The 27446-nt window shown below is 42.3% G+C and overlaps 1 protein-coding gene across 1 annotated transcript; it reads right to left on the bottom strand.

The window, feature by feature from the left end:
* Window positions 1–147: 147 nt before the first annotated feature.
* On the bottom strand, window positions 148–27429 carry LOC124146646 (DNA annealing helicase and endonuclease ZRANB3-like). The gene is made up of 20 exons (XM_046517041.2): window positions 27227–27429; window positions 26030–26048; window positions 25575–25753; window positions 23858–24092; window positions 23368–23486; window positions 22827–22971; window positions 22256–22423; window positions 20709–20876; window positions 19502–19573; window positions 18534–18713; window positions 18139–18294; window positions 14632–16885; window positions 13710–13792; window positions 12407–12537; window positions 11963–12083; window positions 7140–7280; window positions 6503–6646; window positions 5447–5550; window positions 5226–5334; window positions 148–1468 (listed from the first exon to the last, which is right to left on the bottom strand). Exons 1-20 carry the CDS (start codon window positions 27334–27336, stop codon window positions 1277–1279), a joined length of 4830 nt encoding a protein of 1609 aa, XP_046372997.2. The 5' UTR covers window positions 27337–27429; the 3' UTR covers window positions 148–1276.
* Window positions 27430–27446: the final 17 nt, after the last annotated feature.

Here is a 27446-nt window from a genome sequence, read left to right on the forward strand (position 1 = left end):
CCTCTTTACAGATGAAATGTACAAGCTTTAAAATATTTACCCGTATTTTAATAATGATGACTCCCTCAATAGAATCCGACCTTGGCAATGTCAGACAAGTCCATTTTATGCACAGGTGGGTATTTCCCGCATATCCTCACATCGATTACCTGTACCTTTTCTCTCACTGACAATGGTCATATCTCTCCAGCTTTTGGATGCGATTGTTCAGCCATCACACTTATCTGCATTGCCCAGCTACATCTATGGGGAACAACTCACTAAGCACTACCCTCTCAAAAATAATGTCGTCCAATATACGATGTCATCAAGTTTTGAGCGCATGTTTGAACTTCCAGAAATGACGTCATGATAGAACAATGTTTTATTGTGAAATAAACCACACTTTGTTCTTCATTGTTCTATCTTATACTTCCCAATAACTTACTGTCTCTATTCATCTATCTATTACATAAGCATATATCATAAAAAATAACATTAAAGTCAGTTTATTATGTTTTTTATTTTGTTTTATATCACAAATACTGAGATGTCTCAGCATATATAACATTCAGAAGTCGACAGTCAGGATTTCAGACAGAACTCTGATACATCGTATCTCAGCACTCTGACCACTACCTCCAGACACGATAATCACAATGACAGCCAGTTGGCTGTGTCATGACTTCTGGAAGAAGGCTGTGATATCTCCCCCGGTTCCCTGTAGATGTCTGACCACTGCCTCCAGACACGATAATCACAAAGACAGCCAGTTGGTTGTGTCATGACTTCTGGAAGAAGGCTGTGACATCAGCCCCGGTTCCCTTGAGACATCTGACCACTGCCTCCAGACACAATAAACACAATGACAGCCAGTTGGTTGTGTCATGACTTCTGGAAGAAGGCTGTGATATCTCCCCCGGTTCCCTGTAGATGTCTTACCACTGCCTCCAGACACGATAATCACAATGACAGCCAGTTGGTTGTGTCATGACTTCTGGAAGGAGGCTGTGATATCTCCCCCGGTTCCCTGTAGACGTCTGACCACTGCCTCCAGACACGATAATCACAATGACAGCCAGATGGCTGTGTCATGACTTCTGGAAGAAGGCTGTGACATCAGCCCCAGTTCCCTTGAGACGTCTGACCACTGCCTCCAGACATGATAATCACAATGACAGCCAGATGGCTGTGTCATGACTTCTGGAAGAAGGCTGTGACATCAGCCACGGTTCCCTTGAGACGTCTGACCACTGCCTCCAGACACGATAATCACAATGACAGCCAGATGGCTGTGTCATGACTTCTGGAAGAAGGCTGTGATATCTCCCCCTGCCCTAGCTCCCTGTAGACGTCTGACCACTGCCCTCTTCCTGGCCTGACCTGCAGTGACCTTTTGGTGACACATCACACACAGTGTCCGCATGTTGTCAATGTCGCACATGCCGCCACCCTCCCACACAGGGGTGATGTGGTCCACGTGCCAAAACTGAAACAAAAATTGTAAACAGGTCATGAAAGTATTTCTAAGAACAAGAAACAGTTTCCATCTAATGTTAAGCCACGTCTGTTCTCACCTCTGGCACTATAATTTGAAGAGTTAGCAAAGGTAGACAACCCTACAGACATGAGCATTATGAGAACTAACACATTTTGACAAGACAACTCTACAGAGTATCCCAAATTCATCATGTTATTTCCAAAGATAGTTGTTACGGTCAAAGTAAAACCACAGGGTTCATACAAGGCACTTTAAAGCATTTTTTTATGGGAGAATATTTCTTTTTAAGGACTACGTTTTCTTCCAAAAGTACATACTGAATGCCAAATAGCATACTGGAAGCAGTCGACATGGATACCATTGAGGTCAAACTTTAGGGTTGGAGAATTATCTGTTCTTTTCCTTCTGTGATCGCTTCTGTTTTGGGTACAATATTGCTGGCATTTGATTCTGAACTCTCTTCATGTTTACAACACCCAAATCTTGCACATTTACTCCCAGTAATGATTGACAGTTTTATAAGGAATGATGTTTCGTATGTGAGATTTCAGCTCACTTTACCCCATCATACACAATGCGTTGTTTCCGTCTTTTGTTTTGTGTACTATTGGTACTCTGAAACCCAAGTGTGATTAAAAACACACTTAGCCTTGATCTAAATACAATGCGAAACTTTCTGCCCTGCTTCTATCACAAGGGTCGATGCAACATTCATGACCTACTTTCGTTTTCAGGGAGAATGGTCAAGTACTGCTCACGATAATGTGACAATTAAACGTTATTTAGCAATAAACTACGCAGAGATTTCCCCCTGTAATTCATACATAGACAGAAGACAATCTTCAATTACATGTTGTAAGCGACAGGAAATAAACTAGGCTTTGAAACTCAATGGATAATAATTTTCAGTTGCGATTATGTCACATCTAGACCAAATTTATTTACATGCCACCACTTTTCAATTACTGTTATTATGATTCCAGCACTTTTGGCCATCACACATGAATCCTTGCTCGAGATTTCATGCGAACAATCCCCGGATGAGAGTCATGAAGATTATCCAAAATCGGTACTGAGTGGGTACTACTACTCTCACTCCCCAAAGTAAGCAGCCCCCTTCACATGTCAACTCGTCCTTCCTTCTATAATACGGAAGGAATTCAGGAGAAATATCACCTACTGAAGGCCAACCACAAACAGTGAAATGTTTCACTCGAGATAGCACTTTGTCTCGTACAGTAGCAGCTGATATGTCTCTGGATGTAACAGGCAGTTAATCTAGCTGAGCGAGGTGCACTGAAGTAGCTTCTCGTGTCCAAAATGTGTGTGAACTGGATTTCTGACCATCGGTATCTGCTAATGGTAATCTGGAAAGGCAATCTGCATTACCGTTTTGTTTCGTGGATTTAATACTTGAGCTCGTAACTGTAAGCTGATAGCTGGATGGCCCACCTCTGCAGTCTTGATGCAGCAAGTACAGGAATTCCTGTTTTAGGCCCAATAATACTTGTTAGTGGCTTGTGGTCCGTATACAGGGTGAAATGTCTCCCATACAAGTACTCATGGAATTTCTGGATTCCAGAAATGATAGCCAAAGCCTCTTTCTCAATCTGAGAGTAGTTTTTCTCAGCAGCTGTTAGCGTTCGTGAAGCAAATGCTATAGGTCATCCCAGAATTTGTATCATGAGAAATGACTGCACCTAAAGCATGCTGAGATGCATCTGCCTCTGAGATCAGAGGCTGCTTTGGGTCATAATGCACTAGTACATCAGATGTAGTCAAATGCTTACATAGTTTCTGAAAGGCTTTCTCACACGAGCTGTCCCAATGAAACTTTGTTCCTTTCTGCAGAAGTTTATTTAATGGTGCACACACTGTGGACATATCTGGTATAAACTTCCGCTAATAGTTCACACACTCCAAAAAGGATTGTAGTTCTGTCATTCCAGATTGCTTCAATCTTGGATTCCGTCGGATGAATACCTTGACTGTCCACCCTGAAACCAAGATACTCCATAGATGGTTGAAGGAAAGTACACTTCGACTTGTTTAGTTTGATGCCATAAGAATCCAAACGTTCAAACACACTATCAATGTGCTTCAGGTGTTTACTGTCATCTGTACCAGTGACATACAGGTCATCTATGAAATCGCCAGTTACTGGAAGACCCTGTAATACCTGGACCATGACATTTTGGAATAAAGCAGGGGCTGAAGCGACCCCAAAGGGTAATCGTGTATAAAGATAAAGGCCCTTATGGGTGTTCACAGTCACATATTTCTTAGATTCATCACCAAGTAACACTTGTTGATAGGCTTGTGATAGGTCTAATTTGGTGAATTTCGTCCCACCATTCAGTTGGTTGAGCAAATCTTCTGGCACAGGCAAAGGATACTGTCAGCTTATAATCCCCATGTATCCTCACAGCACCTGAAGGTTTGAGTATCGGTACAATTGGAGCAGCCCATTCAGAACATTCCACTTTCTCAATGACCCCAATCTTCTCTAGTCTATCCAATTCCTCCGCTACCTTATCCTGCAGTGCATATGGAACAGTTCTTGGTTTATAGAACTTTGGTTTTGACAGATGAAGCTTAACACCCTTCACAGTTCCCAAACTGCCATCAAATAGGGCTGAATACTTTCATAACAACTGTTCCAAGTCCTTCTGGACTCGCACTCCGAGGATGGTCTCTGACTGCATTCGTCTGTTGCCAATGTTGCCATAAACACCAAATGGTGTTGCCATAAACACCAAATGGTGTTTCTGTGGACGTTAAATTGTCTTGCAAAAAAACATTGACTCGATCCTGCTTCAAGCATACCAATGGCTTGCAGACGCACATTTTCGGACAGGCGTAGCATTTCGTAATGTTGAATAATTGCGTAATTTTGTTGTTTTTCTGAGTGGTTGTTGGAATCCCATTTACGCACATGTTTTTATACCCATTCTTGTGTAGTGAAATGCATGGGGCTTGCATAAAAGCAAACTTTTGCATGGAATGCATGCTTTTTTGTTTTTGTGACATGATTCCATACATTTACTACAATATTGAAAACCAAACTTGACTTGTTTGAAAACTACACTAAAATATTGGTGTCACAGGAACTTTTGTTGTTGAGTATATGTTAAGCCCTAATACCAACAACACATACAAGAAATTTAATTACATTTTTAACAGTAATAACCCTTAAACAAATGAAGGTGTTGTCATTGGTGGGGACAAGCATGTGAAGTTTCAGCGTCACTGTCCAGTGGTTTTTGAGGTGAGGTGAAATTGGGTTTAACGTCGCGTCCAAGATTATTGCACTTATATAGCGACGTGCATGCACGTGTGTGTGTGGCTGCTTGTACTAGTCCGGACTGATGCCGATTTATAGTGCTAGCTCACTGAGATACCATGCTGTAGTTTAACATGAATACCTCACTCAGACACAGAATACTGACTCGAAGCCGACAAGACAGGGTAACAACAAGTACCATCTTTTAACGTCTTTTTGTATGATGCGTCCGGGGATCGAACCCCGAACCTTCCGCTTTCCGGGCGGATGCTCTACCTCTAGATCACGGAGGCGGTTGTTTCTGAGGTAATGATGTTTACAGACAATGATGCTGCCACCGCTGGCCAAGCAACCATGACAAAAGCTCAATTGACCCACAAATTGAGTTCAAATCTGTACTAGAAAGCAGTGGATATTTCTGAAACTGAATGTACATCAAGGTAACCATGATGACCAACTGACCTGTCCCTCCACTGGTTTGCGCACCATGCTTTCCTTTTGCTTGGCCTTGAGAGTTGAATACTTGCCCTCCGCCAGCAGCTTGGCTCGCTTCTGCATGTCCTGGGTGTTCCTGCAACAGGGGAGACAGCTCACTTGTAGAGATACAACAATTATTTGGACAATGCTGCAGTTCCAGTGTTTATGTTGTAAGTTTAGTCTTGACCAACTTTGTTGTGCCTTACTTGACTTGGTTGTAGAAGGAATGAGCATCATATTTGCAGATCTGACAGATGCCATGTTCCACTTCGTACACTTTGTCCCGGCAGTAGCTGCTGTGTGTCTGCATCTGAAACACAGAACAGGCATACAGACAGATATATTGACAGACAGATGCACCTGCAGGCAGACGTGCAGACAGATATATTGACAGACAGATGCACCTGCAGGCAGACGTGCAGACAGATATATTGACAGACAGATGCACCTGCAGGCAGACGTGCAGACAGATTTACAGTTAACAGACATATACACTCACGTACTGACATGTCCACTGATTCAGTCACTGTCAAAATCTACAAACTAGTAGTTAGGTAATATTTTTGTGTTAGTTTATCAATCAGCAAACGCTGATCTGACTTCTCATGCCTCAGACCACCCCGTGGTCATGTGGTATAGAGCGTCCGCCCGGAGAGCGGAAGGTCCGGTGTTCGATCCCCGGCCGCGTCATACCAAAAGACGTTAAAAGATGGTACTTGTTGTTACCCTGTCTGGCGCTCGGCATTAAGGGGCTAAACAAGGACTGGTCGGCTTGGAGTCAGTATACTGTGTCTGAGTGGGGTATTCATGTTAAACTACAGCATGGTATCTCAGTGAGCTAGCACTATAAATCGGCATCAGTCCGGACTAGTACAAGCAGCCACACAAACACATACACATACATGCATGTCGCTATATAAGTGCAATAATCTTGGACGCGACGTTAAACCCAATTTCACCTCACCTCTCATGCCTCAGACGAGTGGCTGAAGTTACAGTTACAGACTGCAGATTTACAGTCATATTTGTTTGTTTGTTGCTTAACGCCACTCTCAGCAATTTTCCAGCTGTATAACAGTGGCCTGTAAATAATTGGTTCTAGACAATCCAGTGTTCGATATTTTGAGCAATGATCCGAACCATCCAGCCAATGTAATCAGTACTGGTCCAGCCAATGCACCCAGTACTGGTCCAGACAATGTACTCAGCAATCCAACTTACCTAGTACTGTTCCAGCCAATGCACCTAGTAATCCAACTTACCCAGTACTGGTCCATGCATTTTGAGGAGCAGAAACGAGTATTCCAAGCATTCTTCTCATCTGTGATAGTTGACTTGTCCAGGAGAGGGTTGTCATATGGCTGCTGACAATTTAAACACAGCGGAACCCCTTCTGTTGTGACAGCCTGTGTGGAAGAGAGTAATTTAACCAAACATGGTTGTAACAAATATGATATTAAGAAATGTCATATTTGGGATAAGACTTTCTTAGTTAAGTAAAAATTCTAGTACAGGGATCTAACTCACTTAGCCTCCGAGGCTTCCACAATAATCGAAGTCCGACATCTGGTAGTCTAGATCACATACTTTGTGTACCCCTCTGACAAGTGTGAATTTGTACGGCTCCCATGACCACAAGCTATGAACACAATGGCTGATGGGTTAGATCGCTAACTTTGTGTGCTGGCGTTTAGATGCCTTACTGAGAGTGTTGAATTGAATCCTGGCTGGGACTCAACCCAAAAAGGTATTAGTATGTGTACTTTAAGTGTAATCCTAAACATAACATTTGTTAAATTTGCCCACTTTCTAAAAGGCATTGTGTATTCACAAATATTGTTATTAAACTCCACCAACTCAGAGGAGTTTGACTACTTTTACCAAAACTTAATATCATACCTGTAACACGCCTATGTTATTGTGCGTCTGCCGTGCCTGGTCATGTGACCTCTGACTTCCTGTCTGGCCTCTCTTTGATATGAGCCTGACAGTCCCACCCAGTTCCACTGCTGCCTTCTGTGCCACCATTGCTGCATCGTCCTGTAGAGAAGACGGGAACACCATGATACACAATAAGTCTTTATTGTTGTATACAACATTTTCTTGCTGTTGTATCAGATGAAAATCATCAGCATGAACAATTGAAAAATATATACTACACTGCAAGTGTAGCTTGAATTACTACATTGTCAACACATGCAGTTAATATATAAACTCAATATTGTTTATTGAGGGGTCAATCTTTCTAAGGATGTCATCCAGGTAGTGATTTCAAGGCACAAGTTGGACAGTAGGCCTTTATGTGTAGGAAAAAGCAAGTCTGATGGTTTGTATGATATTAAAACCCGCATCTGTGGGATAAGGGTTTTAAATATCATGGGGGAATTGTTTTATCTAATTTAACACCCCCCCAAAATTAAAACAACATTTATCAACATTTTTATGTTTCCAACAAATTTTCCATGAACCTTAGGAAACGGGCGTAAAATATCTTTTGCTAGCTACATTACTTGAAAAAGGCATTCTTAAAAGCATTGTGATTTATCTGCATCCCTGTAGCCTAGTGGTACACTCACTGGGCTACAGAAACGAAGGTTACATGTTCAACCCTGGGGAATATAAAAGAAAACATTTGTCATTTGATTTTACATTTCATTACATTGTGTTGAAAAGCAAAATAAATTTCTCACGAGAACATTCATATGTTACAATCTAAATGGAAGTTGTATTAATAAAACAGTGTATTACAACATCCCTGTTTATGACATTTAACCCCACCAGAGAACAATAGCATAGCATCACTGGAGGTTTATAAGTCTGGTCAGACAATACACCATAATATACAGGAAAATTCAGAATATGCCAACGCCGTCATAGCAACTTAAATGAAAAAGTGATATCAGTTCGATATCAAGCACAAAATACCCATTTGAAAAAAGGTATGTTGTTTGTGGAATATTTCAGTTTCATGTACCTTTCACAGGCATCAATTTAATGTAACGTATCAAATTTCACGGTCATGATGTTACAGCTAATGGCTGATGATGCAAGGCATGACATGGTGGTTGTGGCCAAGCACGCACAAAGCACTTTATGACATACAAGCCCTAGGCAGGTCAGTGATCTCAACCTGTTGGAGATTAGAAATTGTGTTGATGTGTAGCTACTTTTCCATAGATAGTCGATAGATTAGGGATATAAAGATTGACAGCAGTTGTTTATCTCATTTGTGACCTGTCAAAGTTGATACTTTGGTGAGATGCATGGCCACAAGTGATAATGTCATACCTCTATTAAGAATCTTGTAATTCCATTGGTTATTCCGTACCATGTGACGAAACAATACATTTCAATGTAGACCCTGAAATCATGTGACTGACAATGACCTCGAATATTGACTCGTTTAATGATCAGTATTGACCTGTAATGTGATGAATATTGACCTGTCTGCTAGAAAAAAAGATGGCGTCTGGTACACACGTTTCATGGTTTACAGTTAAGTTACTGTAATGAAACAGAGGACTGTTTAAAGACTTCATAAACTTTAAAGTGAATTTCGGTCCTCGTGGGTCAGGTCCTCGGGACCTTGTTTTCGCATATTGACCTTATCAAGAGTAATTATTTGTAGAATATCAACTATGTCAGGCCATGCATTAGATATTAAAGGAAAAACAAATGTTCTCTTTTTTGTGTATTTTCTTACTGATCTTGATGATCTTAGTCTGAAAATCATTGTGTTACTGAAGCAGACTGAAAGAACTGCTTTTTCACATGAATGAAATTCCAATTCAATATTTTCAGGTAAATATTACATTTCATCACTAAATACATAATAAAGAAAGCTATGTACATGATTTAGATGACAAAACTAATGCTCTTAATCTTTGATTGATGCTTGACCATCAGATCCTGGACAATAGGGGACACAACTCTTCACGGACCACAGGGCCCCCATGTTCTCCCTAGCTGACAGGCCTTCACAGTGTGTACATTCATATACAACATCAGATCCTGGACACTAGGAGACACAACTCTTCACAGACCACAGGGTCCCCATGTTCTCCCTAGCTGACAGGCCTTCACAGTGTGTACATTCATATACAACATCAGATCCTGGACACTAGGGGACACAACTCTTCACAGACCACAGGGCCCCCATGTTCTCCCTAGCTGACAGGCCTTCACACTGTGTACATTCATACACAACATCAGATCCTGGACACTAGGGGACACAACTCTTCACAGACCACAGGGCCCCCATGTTCTCCCTAGCTGACAGGCCTTCACACTGTGTACATTCATACACAACATCAGATCCTGGACACTAGGGGACACAACTCTTCACAGGCCACAGGGCCCCCATGTTCTCCCTAGCTGACAGGCCTTCACACTGTGTACATTCATATACAACATCAGATCCTGGACACTAGGGGACACAACTCTTCACAGACCACAGGGCCCCCATGTTCTCCCTAGCTGACAGGCCTTCACACTGTGTACATTCATATACAACATCAGATCCTGGACACTAGGGGACACAACTCTTCACAGACCACAGGGCCCCCAAGCACTCCCTAGCTGACAGGCCTTCACACTGTGTACATTCATACACAACATCAGATCCTGGACACTAGGGGACACAACTCTTCACAGACCACAGGGTCCCCATGTTCTCCCTAGCTGACAGGCCTTCACACTGTGTACATTCATATACAACATCAGATCCTGGACACTAGGGGACACAACTCTTCACAGACCACAGGGCCCCCATGTTCTCCCTAGCTGACAGGCCTTCACAGTGTGTACATTCATATACAACATCAGATCCTGGACACTAGGGGACACAACTCTTCACAGACCACAGGGCCCCCATGTTCTCCCTAGCTGACAGGCCTTCACACTGTGTACATTCATATACAACATCAGATCCTGGACACTAGGGGACACAACTCTTCACAGACCACAGGGTCCCCATGTTCTCCCTAGCTGACAGGCCTTCACACTGTGTACATTCATACACAACATCAGATCCTGGACACTAGGGGACACAACTCTTCACAGACCACAGGGCCCCCATGTTCTCCCTAGCTGACAGGCCTTCACACTGTGTACATTCATACACAACATCAGATCCTGGACACTAGGGGACACAACTCTTCACAGGCCACAGGGCCCCCATGTTCTCCCTAGCTGACAGGCCTTCACACTGTGTACATTCATATACAACATCAGATCCTGGACACTAGGGGACACAACTCTTCACAGACCACAGGGCCCCCATGTTCTCCCTAGCTGACAGGCCTTCACACTGTGTACATTCATATACAACATCAGATCCTGGACACTAGGGGACACAACTCTTCACAGACCACAGGGCCCCCAAGCACTCCCTAGCTGACAGGCCTTCACACTGTGTACATTCATACACAACATCAGATCCTGGACACTAGGGGACACAACTCTTCACAGACCACAGGGCCCCCATGTTCTCCCTAGCTGACAGGCCTTCACACTGTGTACATTCATATACAACATCAGATCCTGGACACTAGGGGACACAACTCTTCACAGACCACAGGACCCCCATGTTCTCCCTAGCTGACAGGCCTTCACAGTGTGTACATTCATATACAACATCAGATCCTGGACACTAGGGGACACAACTCTTCACAGACCACAGGGTCCCCATGTTCTCCCTAGCTGACAGGCCTTCACAGTGTGTACATTCATATACAACATCAGATCCTGGACACTAGGAGACACAACTCTTCACAGACCACAGGGCCCCCATGTTCTCCCTAGCTGACAGGCCTTTACACTGTGTACATTCATATACAACATCAGATCCTGGACACTAGGGGACACAACTCTTCACAGACCACAGGGCCCCCATGCACTCCCTAGCTGACAGGCCTTCACACTGTGTACATTCATATACAACATCAGATCCTGGACACTAGGGGACACAACTCTTCACAGACCACAGGGCCCCCATGTTCTCCCTAGCTGACAGGCCTTCACACTGTGTACATTCATATACAACATCAGATCCTGGACACTAGGGGACACAACTCTTCACAGACCACAGGGCCGCCATGTTCTCCCTAGCTGACAGGCCTTCACAGCGCCACCAGTGTGTACATTCAAACACAACAATGGTCAGTTGGTTAATGCAGGTGGACTATTTATATTCCACATCTGTTGTGGACCATAATTCAGGTATTCATAAGATATTGATGTAAGGGAGGTAACTCTAAACCCGGAAATATTTCTATAAATAGAACACAACGTTAACGTAGTTTGGAATGGTTGTGTGAGTGTTGTGATGATGTCATCATAGTAATACTGCAGGGTCAGTTATGGTTTTGATCTGAACAAGTAAACATTGTTTGAGTTTACCGGCGACTTGAGTCTTCTTTCAATATGTTTGTTGTTTAACACCACACAAAGCAATATTCGTGCTATATGACGACAGACTTTAAAAAATGAAGTCAATCCAGGGATTGATATTATGAGCAACAATCCACACTGTTGGGATACGATGACATTCATTCAACCAAGAAACTGGGTATTGACCACTGATACATATCTGAGCCATCTTCTAACTGGGAATCCACACCGGGCCCAATATCCGAAACAATCAAAGATACAAAGAACCTGTTCTTCCCGGGACCTAGTAATCACACAAAGATCAAAACAAGTTGCAGCCATGTTGCTCTCACCTTGGTCTTGTGTCGCTGTGTGTTGCTAACCTTGCCGGAACGGACCTCCTCGTACGCCACCAGGGGGCTGCTGAACACCATCCCTTGTTTCACGATCAGACGCTTCTTCGTCTCCGTCAAACTAGGGATGTAAATACTCCAGGTAAGTAGTTGAATTTTAAGCTTCGCTAACTTTGTGACATTAGGGATGTCAAGTACCCCTTGACTTTAATTATTTAAAAAATATACATTTAAATTAATATATTGCTAATGACTCTATGCCATTTACTTAGCTCACCAAGCAATTCTTTTTGCATTTATGTTTCCATAAAATAATGGAAGTCAACACTTCAATATATATCTCTGTATATACCATTAACAGAAGATTTCCCATACTACTATGACTACAGATCTAAAACATGTAAATTCTCACTATATAACACTTAAACGTGAGATACAACAGACCTGTTCCATTCCCTTACAAACTTCTGCACCAATCTCAGGTTGCCATGGTGATGAAGTACAGCTGGCAGTTGTTCCATGTTACCCATCTCTACATCCAGGGGCAGGAAGTTCTCACTGAGAGAGGTCCCGTCCTGGCAGACACAAGGCAGGACACATTTCAAAACACCATGGACACGTGCATGCTTTGGGCTGGTACAAATTACTACCGTATATTGTTGTGTATAAGGCTAGTTTTTCGTACCAAGAATGAGGGGGTTAAGAAGGGGGGTCGTCTTATACACGTCGAAGATCTCATATTTTTTTACAGGTGTTTTACTTTCAGCTTCCACTGGCGATGTCAACCGGCGTTCGATAGCCAGCCCAGCATTTGACAATATAACTACGCATTTCGTCTTAAATAACGGTTCCAATAACTATTTCCATACATAAACATGATTTGTATCTGTTTTCCTTGAATGAAGTTGAATATTTTCTGCAAATAAAGTTGAAATGACCCTCAGTACATGGTACATGGTACATTTCATGCTGTGTGACTATTGACTATTGTGGACAGGAGAATCTTGAAGATATACTGGTATTATAGCCATGGCCATTTCAATAATGACTTATCCTACCCATTACATAGTGCAATACCGGGAGGCCTACAGTGAAAACAAATACATAAAATCTCTCACAGGAACGTCTAAATATCATGTGTATCTAAAGACAGATACAGTAAACTATGTTCATAATGAACATGCTTATAACTAAATTCTGGATATAACATGTATAACAAACTGTTCGTTTGGTCCCAGACATTTGCTGTATTTTTTATCATATAAACTTGATGGATATAACGAACATGCTCATAATGAAATAAGGGATATAGCAAACTGTGGTCCTGTTGCTCACGTGTTACCAATCTGCCTATCAAAACCTTCACGGCCAAGCGCGGCTGTTCAAAGCGGCAATTTACAATTGAAGGCAATTTACTCTTATGTATTTATCGAGTAACATGATGTGGTCACATGACTTGATCCAAGATGTCTGACAGTCGAAATTCTTAGATAACAAACTACGGATATAACAAACTAAAATTAGTGGAGTTCGTTATAACCGTACTTTACTGTATTGATATAATCAATTATAATACTATTTTCTTATGCTTGGAAATTTGATCTGTGTTAAGGAGAACATTTCATTATACATGTTATAGATATGGAAACCCTGACTTTGAGTATGAAATAGACCCGACCTGAGTTATGCCCCTTGATCATATGTAGCAAGTAGCAAAATATTCAGAGTTTACTGTAGTCGGACTGACCTGCTGGAAGAGGTAGACTCGGCCTGTGTAGAAGCTGCAGCAGTAGAGGAAGGCGGGGAACACAGACGTGTGGGCAAATGTCCCTGCAAGTGTCACAGTCAGTGAGTGAGTGAGTGAGTTTGGTTTTAACGCCGCTTTTAACAGTCTTCCAGTTATATCGCAGCATGTCAGCTTAATGTGGGAGGAAAGTCTGAAGTGACGCAGGTCTCAGACTTTTACCACTTGGGTTTGTGAAACCCACAAGCACGGGTATGGTGCTGACAAACCTAGAAACATAATCGGGGCGAACTGAGATTCGAACCCACAATCATAGGTTTCTTTTGTGCCCAAGGGACACAACTCTGCACAGCGAATCACGGCGCCATAGACGACTGGGCCACCTGTGCCCCCTCAAGTGTCATAGAATACTGGATAGAAGGCATCATCCTTCTAAATCATGCACTGCTTTGCTTAGCTTCCTTATACAAATGTTTTGCCACGTTTATGCTGTTTATTGTAATAAACATTGATAACCATGGAAATTGTGCATGCAAAGATGTAAATACATTTTTGTGGCTACTAGCTATTTACTGTAAGTATGTGTTGCTCAGTAAAGCTGATGTATGGTCTATGATGTCTCTGTAAACATGGTAAAAGGTTACCTATCTCTTTCATACAATATTAGGTTTGTGTTTTTCTCTCATCATATAGAAGGAGCAAAGAACATTGACAGCAAGATGTAAAACAAATTGGCCTATTCTCATAATTCAGAAGTTTCATTTTCTAAAATGAACTGATTACCCATTTTTCTTACCACTGCAATAAAAGTATATTGTATAGCTATAGTAATTAAAGAAGTTGTTATCCATAAATTGTGTCTACTTTGTCATCTACCAACTTCTAAGTAATGTCTATCAAACAATTTATTGCATAGCTGTCCTACCATTAGGTGAGATGGATTTCCCAGGAGTCCTGCTGCCCTTTTGACTGGCACTTTGGGAGGAGCTGTCATCATCTGTCAGAGTTTTACAACTCTGGCGTCTAGAATCAGGGCTGAACTTGTCAGCAGAACCTTCCATTGACTTGGTATTTACTGATAGCAGAGGGTTGAAGGACATTTTCCTCCTCAACACAGGTGTCCTAGTGTCAGGTGTGAGAGACGCTACACAACTCGGAGAGTCTCTACTTCTTCTTCCGGGAAGAACCAATTCAGGTAGACTTTGTTCACTATCTGACACCGAATCCTGGACATCTGGATCTCCTGGTAGATGATTATAATTGCAGTCACTGTCACTGATGTCTGATTTTCCCTCTGCCTCGTCTTTATGTGATGTAACATGAATCTGAGGATCTCCTTGGTGTCTGGCTTCGGCAACATCCATCTCACTGTTCTTGGACTGATCACCAGACGAGTCGAGGATCAGACTGAAACAGGGGCTGTCTTTGCTTGGAGTCATGTGGATTTGTTTGTCTCCTGACTTTCTAGCTTCTGCAGTATCCATGTTACCATGGTTACTGGTACTCTCATTTGACTGATCATCTGAGGAGTCTAGAACCAAACTGAAGCATGGACTGTCACAAGGCATCAGCTCCCATGAGGGCGTCACACAACTTTCATCACGACCCAGAGGAGTAGACACACATCGGTCATCACGACCCACTGGGGTAGACACACATCGGTCATCACGACCCACTGGGGTAGACACACGTCTTTCATCACGACCCGGAGGAGTAGACACACATTGGTCATCACGACCCACTGGGGTAGACACACATTGGTCATCACGACCCACTGGGGTAGACACACATTGGTCATCACGACCCACACGGGTAGACACACATCTTTCATCACGACCCACTGGGGTAGACACACATCGGTCATCACGACCCACTGGAGTAGACACACATTGGTCATCACGACCCACTGGGGTAGACACACATTGACCATCACGACCCACTGGAGTAGACACACATCGGTCATCACGACCCACTGGGGTAGACAAGCGTTGGTCATCTTTGTTTTGGTGACAAGGACTGGACTGTACAACATCTTCCCAACGACCAGACTTGGGTCTGTCAGGTCTTTCTTCCTCATCATCAGAGTGGAGCTGAAAGCACATCCTCTTTCTGGGTTTAGGAGTTGCTGTTGCTCCACTGAGCTGCTCATCCCCAGACAGGCTTGCATCAGTGCCGCCCATATCAAGATGTACTCCATTAATGTCAGGACTTTCAACACAACCTTCAGCACATAAATTCTCACCATTTTCAGCAGTGATACAAGAGAGTGTACACTCATTATCTTCAAGCACAAAACACTTCCTTTTCTTTAGAACTGAAGAGCCTACACTTCCACCATTGCCTGCAGCTCCATCATGACTGACGTGATCAGTGTCTGCGCCCTGGGAGGAGGATCTGCTTGACATGTCCCGGACAGCTATACCCTCCATAGTTCCAGTCTCATCATCATCATTCAACACAGTGTGTTCTGTATCAACTTTCACCACATGGGAGCATGTTTTCTGCTTCGTCCCAAACACTGGGCTGCTTAGGATAAAATCTTCTGACTGGGATTTACCTTTTGACCTTTTGACATCTTTAACCTTCCCCGGTGTGTCACACATTTCACAACGGGACATGCCAGCATTGTTTAGGAACGTACAAGCACTGCATGCCCACTGACTGGACACTCCACTCACGAGTGATCTTGTATCATCAGTGTCCTCAGTACTACGTCCATTCAAGGCACTGTCTCCCCTCTTTCCAACTGATGCGATTTTCGGCATATGCAATGCATTTTTAACACTCCTAGGATTGGTGGGTGTTGTACAAAGCGTTTGGCTGTCGGATGCTTTCTCAAACCCATCCTTACCAGAAGGTGTGGATGGGCTTAAGATTCTGTTACTGCCAGCAAAACACTGATCTTTGTCTCTTCCCTCTGTTCTGTTTATCCTTCTCCTTTTCTTTTCTGTTTGGAATTGTTCCTCCTCCTCCTCGCTGTCCAGGAGAATTATCTCCCCTTTAAACCGTCCCTCTGTCACATGTTCTCGGTGATTTGTCTTCTGCTTCTTACAAAGCAGATCTGATCCTTCTTCATCATCACAGGGTCTGTTTTTTCCAGGAGTTTTATCCATGTTCTTATTTCTGTTCTTTGCTGATGGAGGTGTAAAAAACTCCAGTATTGATCTTTGATCTGTTGGCTGAAGAAAACACAAAAAGGAGAGGGTACAGCAGACTGCGCTGGTCCTGATGATACTAAACACATCAAAGGTAGGAAATGTGATACTGAATGTTAGCTATCACAGCTTACATATGACAGGCACCAAATACTCCAGAACACCCACAAAAATGAAAACATATAATGTTTATTGACATTGTAAAATAATCAAATATTTTCCGTAGCATGCTTTTTCAAACTTGTCCGTGTGAACTCTCACAGTTGTGAGACTGACATGAGTGAGTGAGTTGGGTTTAACGCCGCTTTTAACAGTATTACAGTTATATCACGGCGTGTCAGCTTAATGTGGGAGAAAAGTCCAAAGTGATGCAGGTCTCAGACGTTTACCACTTCGGTGAAACCCACGAGCACGGGTATGGTGCTGACAAACCTAGAAACATAATCGAGGCGAACCGGGATTCGAACCCACAGTCATAGCTTTCTGGCGTGCCCAAGGGACGCAACTCTGCGAATCGCGGCGCCTCAGACGACTGGGCCACCCGTGCCCTGAATCGCGGCGCCTCAGACGACTGGGCCACCAGTGCCCCGAGACTGATATGATGTCACTCGGGAAGGGTATAATGTCATGATACAGTGGATGACATCATATTCTTCCTTGATAACTGAACTGGCCTGGTAAGCAGAATGGGCAAGAATAGACTTAATTCTAATATGTTCTTGGGGCAGTGGCATAGCCTTGTGTTAAAAGCGTTTGCTTGTCATGCAGAAGACCTGGGATCAATTCCCAACATGGGTACAATGTGTGAAGCCCATTTCTGGTGTCCCCTGACTCGATATTGCTGGGATATGGCTAAAAGCGGCGTAAAACCATACTCAGTAAACTGTTCTGATAAGTTGATATCTGAAAGAGTGAGAATGGCATTACTCCACTTTCAGCATTGCACCAGCAATGTTACGGTAAGGATGACAGAAATGGTTTTCACATATTGTACCCATGTGGGGAATCGAACACGGGCCTTCAGCATGACAACTGAATGATTTAACCACTAGGCTGCCCCAAAGTTGATGTATAATTTATGTAGTAGCATTTTGCCAAGCCGATTGTCATTTTCTCTTCAAATTTGTGATTGAGAAAAGAGATACTTGCCAAAAAACTTATTTGCAAACCGTGAAAAAAAGCCAGTTTGCATCACACTTCCATTCACTGAACAATGACAATTGTTCGAAAAAAACCTGACATCTTCACATGATTTAACTAAACACAAAGCGCAATACCTTTTGTGACTGAAAGAAAGATGTTAAATCCAGGTCCGTCTGCTCTGCTGGAACCCATGCATCAGCATTAGACAGCAACTCCACCTGATACTCGTCTCCCTTGTCAGCCTCCATGTTGCGGCGCTGACCACTCAGTGCTGTGCTGGTGACTAGGGTCTGCAGGGATCAGAACAAGAGATGTTCACACGCGCCTCATTTAAATGATTCATAAAAGCTGGCATGAGACATTGAGAAAGAAACTCTGCTTTAATGTAATGTATTGAATTTATATCGATTCTGAATAGAAAGCTCCTGTCTTTCAAAAAAACTTTCAGAAAATGTTATATGGGATAATGATATCATCTAATTACTCCTTTCAAAAGTGTTGATCCTTTTCTTAAATATATCTTTCTTACCTTTTTACACACAGTGCCCCAAACCCATTCATCCATGGTTCCCTTGGCAACCAGGTAATGTACAGGTAGACTTGCTGTTTGTCCAATTCGATGAGCGCGGTCCTCACACTGGACCATAACACCAGGTGTCCAGTACATCTCAGCAAACACAACCAGCTTGGCTGCCGTAAGGGTCAGTCCCTGTGGACATACAAGAAAAGTTTCTTATTTGTTTTGTTTATTGTTTAATGCTACACTCTAATATTCAAATCAAATAGATGGGGGCGGTCAGGTAGCCTAGTGGTTAAAGCGTTCGCTCATTACGCCGAAGACCAGGGTTCGAATCCCGACATTGGTACAATGTGTGAAGCCCATTTCTGATGACCCCCGCCGTGATATTGCTGGAATATTGCTAAAAGCGGAGTAAAACCAAACTCACTCACTCACTCACCCAATAGATGGAATCCACAGATTTGGGTCAGATGATGTGGCGTGTATGAGGACAGACAGCCTGATAGGAATATATCAGTAGCCGACAAGCTGACTAGGTGAGCAACTGGGTGAGTACCCTGGGAAGTAGGCTACCCAGCCACCCTCACAGTTTGTATCCACAAGATCCTCATTAGTCAACTCTAATGGCAAGCATGGGGTACCAGGGGTCTATTCTACCCTATCATCACCAGAGTCACTCTTTGGACCTTATAATTCAGGAAGTTATGTTTTACGGTGCTCTGAATAGTATTTCAGTTCAATATCAATGTGCATCAGTGATGTAGATAGTAGACATTTACCACTTCAGTGAATCCCACTAGTAAGGTATGGTGCCGACAAACCCAGAAACACAATCAGGGCAAACCAGGATTTGAACCCACAAAAGATAGATGTCTGGCATGCTAACAGGATGCAACACTGCACAGTGAATTGCGAGGCCGTAGATGAGTGCACCCCCCACATCAGCTAGTACATATAGAGAGGTGAACACTGCTTACCACTCCTGCTGCTAGGATACTCAAGATGGCCACCTTTGTGTCCGCATCCGACTGAAACTGCTGGACGAGCATCTGTAAGTGGTTCATGAAAATCTTTCAATAAACACAAGCAATTGGTAGCAAGTCCAATAATTCTCTCCTCAGCAGGAATAAAATTATTGGTTTGAGCTCAACATTGTCTCAGTAAGAAAATGTCTCCAAGATCTCCTTCATAATGTTACTAGAGCATACATGTTCATAGAAATCTAATACAATTACTTTTACTGTCAAATACAGTGAGGCCAGATTTTCTTATTTGGTTAAATAGATCTTAGTTACTAAAACTATGCCTTCAAACAGGATCCTCTGCATAATAGCCTGAGTATTGTTCTTGTCTTCATAAAATATTTTGAGAATATTATTATCATGATCAAAACAAGTTTACAGTCAGCTGCATTTGAAACACCTGCACTACTGATTTTAATCCCCCGTCTCCTCCCCCACCTTTTGGTTGTGTAAGGAAGGTGAGTGAGTGAGTGAGTTTGGTTTAACGCCGCTTTTAACAGTATTCAAGTTATATCACGGCGTGACTGCTTAATGTGGGAGGAAAGCCCGAAGTGATGTAGGTGTCAGACGTTTACCACTTCGGTGAAACCCACGAGCACGGGTATGGTGCTGACAAACCTAGAAACATAATCGGGGCGAATTGGGTTTCGAACCCACAATCATAGGTTTCTGGCGTGCCCAAGGGACGCAACTCTGCACAGCGAATCGCGGCGCCTTGGATGACTGGGCCACTCGTGCCCCCGTGTAGGGAAGGTGGTTGTATAAAGCAACCAAGTAGAAAATGCAAGGTCTAACCTGTACAAGGGGGGCTAGTTATTCCATCTCTGACACAGTGGCCAAGTTACCCACACATACCATACAAATCAAGCAATCATATCCATAGTCACAAAACAAAATATAAATATGTTTTTTATATTCAAATTATTGAATACTTATTTTGTAACAATAGACTTGTGAAACAAGGTCATTGAACAAGTTTTCTACTTTTTCTTAATAATAATATACACCTCTCTGGAGGTTGACAAGATGAAAAAGACAATCATATAACTGCTGAAGTTAAATAGCAGACAAGTGAAAAGTTACATAGTAATTCCCTGTGTTCAGTAAATATTTTTGACATTTTAACGCTGGAATATTGCTTGACTTTTATGCTAGTTCTTACCAGCCTGTCATCCGGCTTAGTACTGCCATCTATCCGGATAAACTTGACCTTCTTATCCCAGAGTGTCTGCTGGATGCCGTTCATCATGACGTGGTGGTAGGCAAATATGAGGAACTTTAGGGACGAGTTGTCACACAGCATTTCCAAGTATTCCTTCACTGGACCAATCTGACATGAGTGAGTGAGTGAGTTGGGTTTTAACACCAATTTTAACAGTATTCTAGTTATATCACAGCGTGTCAGCTTTTCATAGGTTTCTGGCATGCCCAAGGGATGCAACTCCACACAGCGAATTGTGGTGTCTTAGACGACTGGGCCTGCCGTGCCCCCCTAACCTGACATGAGTAGTTGTGGAGGTACCAGTCAAGGGGATAATTACGGTGTGAGCTATTGACACACATTTCAAACAAGGAATTGTCAGACACCTATCAACAATCCCGTACAACATCTTTATCATTAAGTATGAAATATTTGTGAATCAAATTTATATTTTTTAGATGGCAATGTTGACTAATGTACAGGTAAAATTAATAAAACAATAGAACACGCTGGATTAGTTTTTACGAATGATTTTTAATGTTGTCGTGTTATGATCATGATATTATATTCATGAGTGAGTGAGGTGGGTTAAACGGCGCTGAACATGATTCTAATTATATCATTCTGTGTTAGCATAATGTGGAAGGACCTGAAATAATGCATGTCTCAGACATTTACCATTTGGATTGGTTGGTTGGTTTGTTGTTTAACGCAGCACTAAGTAATATTCCAGCTATATGATGGCGGTCTGTAAATAATTGAGTCTGGACCAGACAATCCATTGATTGACATCATGAACAACTACGCAATTCGGATCGATGACATGCATCAACCAAGTCAGCGAGCCTGACCACCCTTTCATGACAAGCCTTTTACGACAAGCATAGTTGCCTTTTACGGCAAGCATGGGTTGCTGAAGACCTATTCTACCCTGGGTCTTCACAGGTCTTTACCATTTTGGTGAAGCCCGCGAGAATGTGTTTGGTGTTGACAAACCTAGAAACATAATCGGAGTGACCCAGGGTTCAAACCCACAATCATAGGTTTCTGACTTGCCCAAGAGACACAATTCTGCACAGCGAACTGGGGCACTTTTGATGACTGGGACACCCGCGCCCCATTTCCATAACAACAGTGCCTGTTTCAAACACTGAATATGATTTTAGGTCATGTAGAAGTAAGGGTCACACTGCCATGATCTAATGTCGCAGTCAGCAAGGTAACAGCATTATGAAGAGAGTTTGTAAATCACAGCATCACCAGAAAAAAAACAGTGGATGATGAGATGAGCATCTATCCATGTAGACATATCATCAGTCAGGTCAGATGCTGTAACCACCCAATCCTCACCTCTTCAACCCTGGAAACCACATGGGGTCTTCGTAAGATAGCTGTACTGTAACAGGTGGCATTGACAGCCTGTCTGTTATGGTTTTATATCATGAATTATAGGTTACAGGCCTACCTGCTACCAGTCCTGTGGCTGATCCCATGCAAGAGTTACCTACCTTAGCTTCCCCACTCAGCTTGTACAGCTTCGATATGAGAGACAGTCGATGCAGGGATTCCCCACTGACATCCTCAGACTCCTGAGTAGCGGCGTCTAGACTGAGGCTTGTCATATTTGTGTTACGCTGCAACATCGGCTTCAGTTCCTCAAACAGATTCATTATTTCCTGTATTGTTGCGAGAAAACGGATTCATTATTTCCTGTCTCGTTGGAAGAAAATAGATTCATTATTTCCTGTATTGTTGGGAGAAAACAGATTCATTATTTCCTGTCTCGTTGGAAGAAAATAGATTCATTATTTCCTGTATTGTTGGAAGAAAATAGATTCACTATTTCCGGCATTGTTGGGAGAAAACGGATTCATTATTTCCTGTCTTGTTGGAAGAAAATAGATTCATTATTTCCTGTCTTGTTGGAAGAAAATAGATTCATTATTTCCTATATTGTTAGGAGAAAACGGGTTCATTATTTCCTGTCTTGTTGAGAATTTTTCTTTTTAAATCATCATTTTCCGTACGGTTGGGAGAAAATAGGTTCCTTATTTTCTCACATTTGCAGCATCAATTTACCTTCTTCTGGCTGGAGTCCTTGAGTTCAAAGAGCACCTTCTGCCTCTGTTTGGGAGGCAGCTGTTTGAGGACATTCCGCTTCTCCCGCCGGATCATCACCGTCCTACTCAGCTTCTCCTGAAGCTCCTCCAGGTTACTTGCACCACTGGAGTGAGTGAGTGAGTTGTGTGTAATACTTTTGTGAACAGTATTTCAGTTCTATCATATCAGCCTACTGAGGGCGGAAAGTCTATAGTGACAGATCATAGATGCTAACAAATGTGTTGAAACCAACAGTAATGGAATGTGCTGGGAGACCAGCATCCCTACATCCCTAAAGGAGGCAACTCTGCACCACTGAGCCGAGGAAGGCAATACAGTCACACATGTTGCATGATTGTTTTTTTAATTCTACAATACTGTGTTCCCCACCATTATGTGAATGATGTTATCTTATAAAGTCAGAACAAAAATGGACTTTTTCAAGTTTATATTTATTTCTACTAAACTATATTTTCAGTATTAGAACAAGCAACTGAGATTTGTTACGATACACACTTACTCAACCTTCCTCATTTTCTGCCTGCCAAACCATTCCATTCGTGCATCACAGTAGCGGGCGGTAAACTGCCACCACGACCCAAACTCCCCCGGCTTCAACGCATCAATCTGAGGGAACAGCTGCAACAGCGTGGAATACAAACTACTGCATTTCATGTTTTCAGCAATAGTGAGTGAGTGAGTGAGTTGGGTTTTATGCCATTTTTAGCAATATTGTACCCATGTCGGGGATCGAACCTGGGTCTTCGGCATGGCGAGCGAATGCTTCAACCAGTAGGCTTCCTGACCACCCCGTTGGGATACGATGACATGCAACAACCAAGTCTGCGAGTCTGACCACCCGATCTCGTTAGTTGCCTCTTACAACAAGCGTAGTCACCTATTACTGCAAGGACGGGTTTGCTGAAGACCTATTCTGACCCGGTTCTGCACGGGTAATTCTGCAGCTGAAAGGTGTATACTGATATATTACTAACAGTGTAGCTGCTTACCTCTACTGGTTTAGACAGCGCAGGGGTCCCAGACAACAGAAGGCGTCGGCTGGCGGCTTTGATGAGCGGAACGACAGCTTTCGATGATGCAGTCCGAGTGTTCTTGATGTAGTGAGACTCATCACAAATAATCACCTTGAAGTGTTGATTGGTGAGTGCCTCCCGGACAATGCTGCTGGACTGTTTACTCAGCAGCCCATACGTCACGATGCTGACTCGAGAGGACGCTATGCCACTGATGTTGGATTTATATAAGATATTATGCATATTTGTTGGCCATAATATTTTAGAATGTGTTGATTAAAAAAGTAATCTAGTTTATTTATTTTTCCCACAGCTATATCTTTTTTTCATATAATCAGTAAGGTGAAATGGGGTTTAATGCCTTGTTCAAGATTATTGCATTGATACAGTGATGCCCTAGTGTGTGTGTGCGAGCCTGCATGCATGCATTTGTGTGTGGCTTCTTGTACTAGTCCAGATATGTTGGTTTCAGTGGTATTCATCATGTCGCAGTTTAACATGGATACCACAGTCAGACACATTATACTGACTCAGAAATGACCAGTCCTTGTTTTATGCCCTTAACGTTGAACACCAGGCAGGGTAACAACAAGCACCATCTTTTAACGTCTTTTGGTAAGACAGAGTCACTGACCTTCCACTCTCTGGCCAGGTGCTCTATCCACTACACCAATACAGCATACACATCAATTCACAGATTATGTTTCCACATCAAATGTCATCTTTCCAAGGCAAGGGAGTTAAGTGACTGTAAAAGTCCAGTTTCCACCCTTGCCGAACTAGACTGGAATTATGGAGTTATATTTTGACTGGACTAACAAGTCTATGCATAGGCCAATTAAAATCGCGAAATGAAATCGACATCCGATCCATGAACAAAATGGATTTCAACATGCAGATTTCAGTCAACTGCAGGATTTGCAAAGGATGTGTATCGTCAAAATAAGCAATAACCAGTACTACTCACTTAAAAGTTTGTGTACCTCAAAAGATATTAATATTTTAGTTCCATTTACTAAGTTTCTCGAATGTATTTTCTTTTGCTTAACCTCATTAATATTTATATATTAATATAAGTCAATATGAAAGAAGTGGTAACTCTAAAAGTATTTGTAATACTATTTGTACTTTGGTCATGTGGCCTGAAATGCAATAAAACATGTCTGTCTGTCTGTCTGTCTGTATCGTCAAATGGGCGTTGACAGATATTTTCCAAATCTTTTCATGTTTTTAATCAAGGGGCTCATGTGATTTGATGCACTTTGCGAGGTAAGACCCATTTTATTGCAATATAGATCTTGATCATTGATCAGATCATCTTGACTTGGAGCCCCCATTTTGTTTGAAGAAAACGCAATTATATGAGAGGTGGATTTGATAGGAGAGGGGCATAGATGGGACATAACTCATAACAGCCACTGATGGCGCTACGATCAAACACAGTAATTCCAGCCTAGTTTGGCAAGGGTGGAAACTGGACTTTTACAGTCACTTAACTCCCTTGCCTTGGGAAGATGAACAAATGTAGGAATGGAATGAAACAGCACAAATAGTTGTACTTTAGCTTGTAGAATTTTTGTATGGTCATGACGATAATTATATCCACAAGAAATTTTTTTTTGTAATTAATATTTATCTATTACCACAAAATCATTATAATTACCGGTACCTATCACATATATATATTAATCACCTTGCATCAGTTCCTCCCCTGATGAGGTTGATGTCATTGGGGTGGACATCAGGCAGCCATTTTTCCAGCTCCTCTATCCAGCAGAACCGCAGCGAGGACGGCACAATAATCAGCAGAGGCCATTCACAGCGATAGTAGTAGGCTACAGATATTGCCTGTAGAGTCTTCCCCAGGCCCATCTGTGAAGTCAGGTCAAGTGTCGACAATTAAAACACTCTCATTTGACTTTGAAATCACCAATGAAATGGGTCATTTTCATAAACTTAGTAAGATGATAATAATTCAGGGGTCCCTAATGTGTCAACTGAAATACTGAGGAAATAAATCTCAGCGACCCCAGAACCCCCTTATTATACTCACATGCATACACATACACGCATGCACACACAGAGACTGGTGCGCGCGCATTCACACACACACGCACACACACCACACACACACACTCAGTTGCTCACCTCATCTGCAATCAAGCATCTGAAAAAAAAAGTAAACTTCATTTCACAATTTGATTCAATATGAACTTGTAAACACATCCTGACATGTAAGTTCGTACATACACTATCAGGACAACATCAGATAATGATCTATAAAACATGTTTAACTATGAAACAATATGTAACAGCAAAGAATTATTATTACAAACACATTTACTCAAGTCATATGAAAAAGACTGCACAGTGAGATAGGCCCTGATCAGTGATAATACTTCTATTAGGGTGTCAGAGTGTTGTGCTAAAACATGTTAAATAGTGTCTCATCACAAAGGTCCCAAGCAAAGCTGGGTGGGAATCTGGGATGTTACACAACAAACAAACCAAAAACCAGGGTAGGATAAAAAATTGAGGTGATTTCCAAATTAACTGCTGCATTCGTATTTGGAATTCACCTCGTAACAGAAATTGGGGGCTCATCCGGGATAGCGTTGGAAGCTGGCAGGAATTGTATTTGCAGATAGGTTGCATTGATTCACATCATACCACCATACCATGTAGTATACTATAGAACGGTACGTGAGAAATATAACATTTTGCTACAGCTCTTTTACTGTATTTATTTTACATGTCTAAAGCCTGTCTAAATGTCTAAACGTTTCAAAAAAAATTGGGGCCAAAATAACATCTTCAATATATTAATTACTACAGTGACGTATTATAGAAGCATGCCGAAAATAAATTCTCATGAATTTACATATAGACAATGGCTGTAAGTAGGGCTGGGATGGGTAACTCGGGTACCCGGACCTGTGGTTAGTCACGTGATATATATTGTTTAATGACAAAAATTATCTAAAACTCTTATGGTTACACAATAAGTCACTGATGTTCCCATTTTTTCTGACAATGCACCCATTCCTTCTGACTTTTATATGTTTGAATAAAGATAAAACTTCATGCTTAAACATCAGTGTATGCATGAGCGGATCGTTTTACACGAAAATCTAAATACATTTTGCCAGGTCTACGGTCAAACTTTTCCAAATCGTACAGTTTGAATATCTACAGCGGGTACCCGGGTGGGGTCGGGTAATAGGGTGGTGGATACCCGGGTAGTAAATTTTGACCCGTCCCAGCCCTAGCTGTAAGACATATATCACAAGTAACACAAAAATACGGACCGCTAGGCTAAATGATCAGTCAAAATAAGAAACATACCTTCCATGTTTTTTTACTGCAAATTTGACTCCATCTTTCTGGAAAGGCATAAGTCGCTCTACGAGGCGTCCTGGCAATCTGGACAACACGTAGTCGTCGTGATCTGTCATGTTGAGATTCAATGTTTACTTCATGTTTCCCGCATTCAGTGTCAATTTCAAAGGGAGGTCACTCTAATGTTCGTTATGATTAGCATACCACCAAGGAATATCTGAGCGAG

Source organism: Haliotis rufescens, unplaced genomic scaffold (assembly GCF_023055435.1).
Source record: "Haliotis rufescens isolate VD_foot unplaced genomic scaffold, xgHalRufe1.0.p SCAF_3, whole genome shotgun sequence".
In the NCBI taxonomy this organism is placed as follows: Eukaryota; Metazoa; Mollusca; class Gastropoda; order Lepetellida; family Haliotidae; genus Haliotis; species Haliotis rufescens.

Bases quoted from the DNA above. Each gene is read 5' to 3' on its own strand.
- LOC124146646 (XM_046517041.2), bottom strand. From the start codon at position 27,336: ATGACAGATCACGACGACTACGTGTTGTCCAGATTGCCAGGACGCCTC. The intron at 13,793-14,631 runs GTAGGACAGCTA...TGACACTTGCAG, and splicing joins GAAATCCATCTCACCTAATG to GGACATTTGCCCACACGTCT. The intron at 1,469-5,225 runs GTCAGTTGGTCA...TTTTTGTTTCAG, and splicing joins GCAAACCAGTGGAGGGACAG to TTTTGGCACGTGGACCACAT.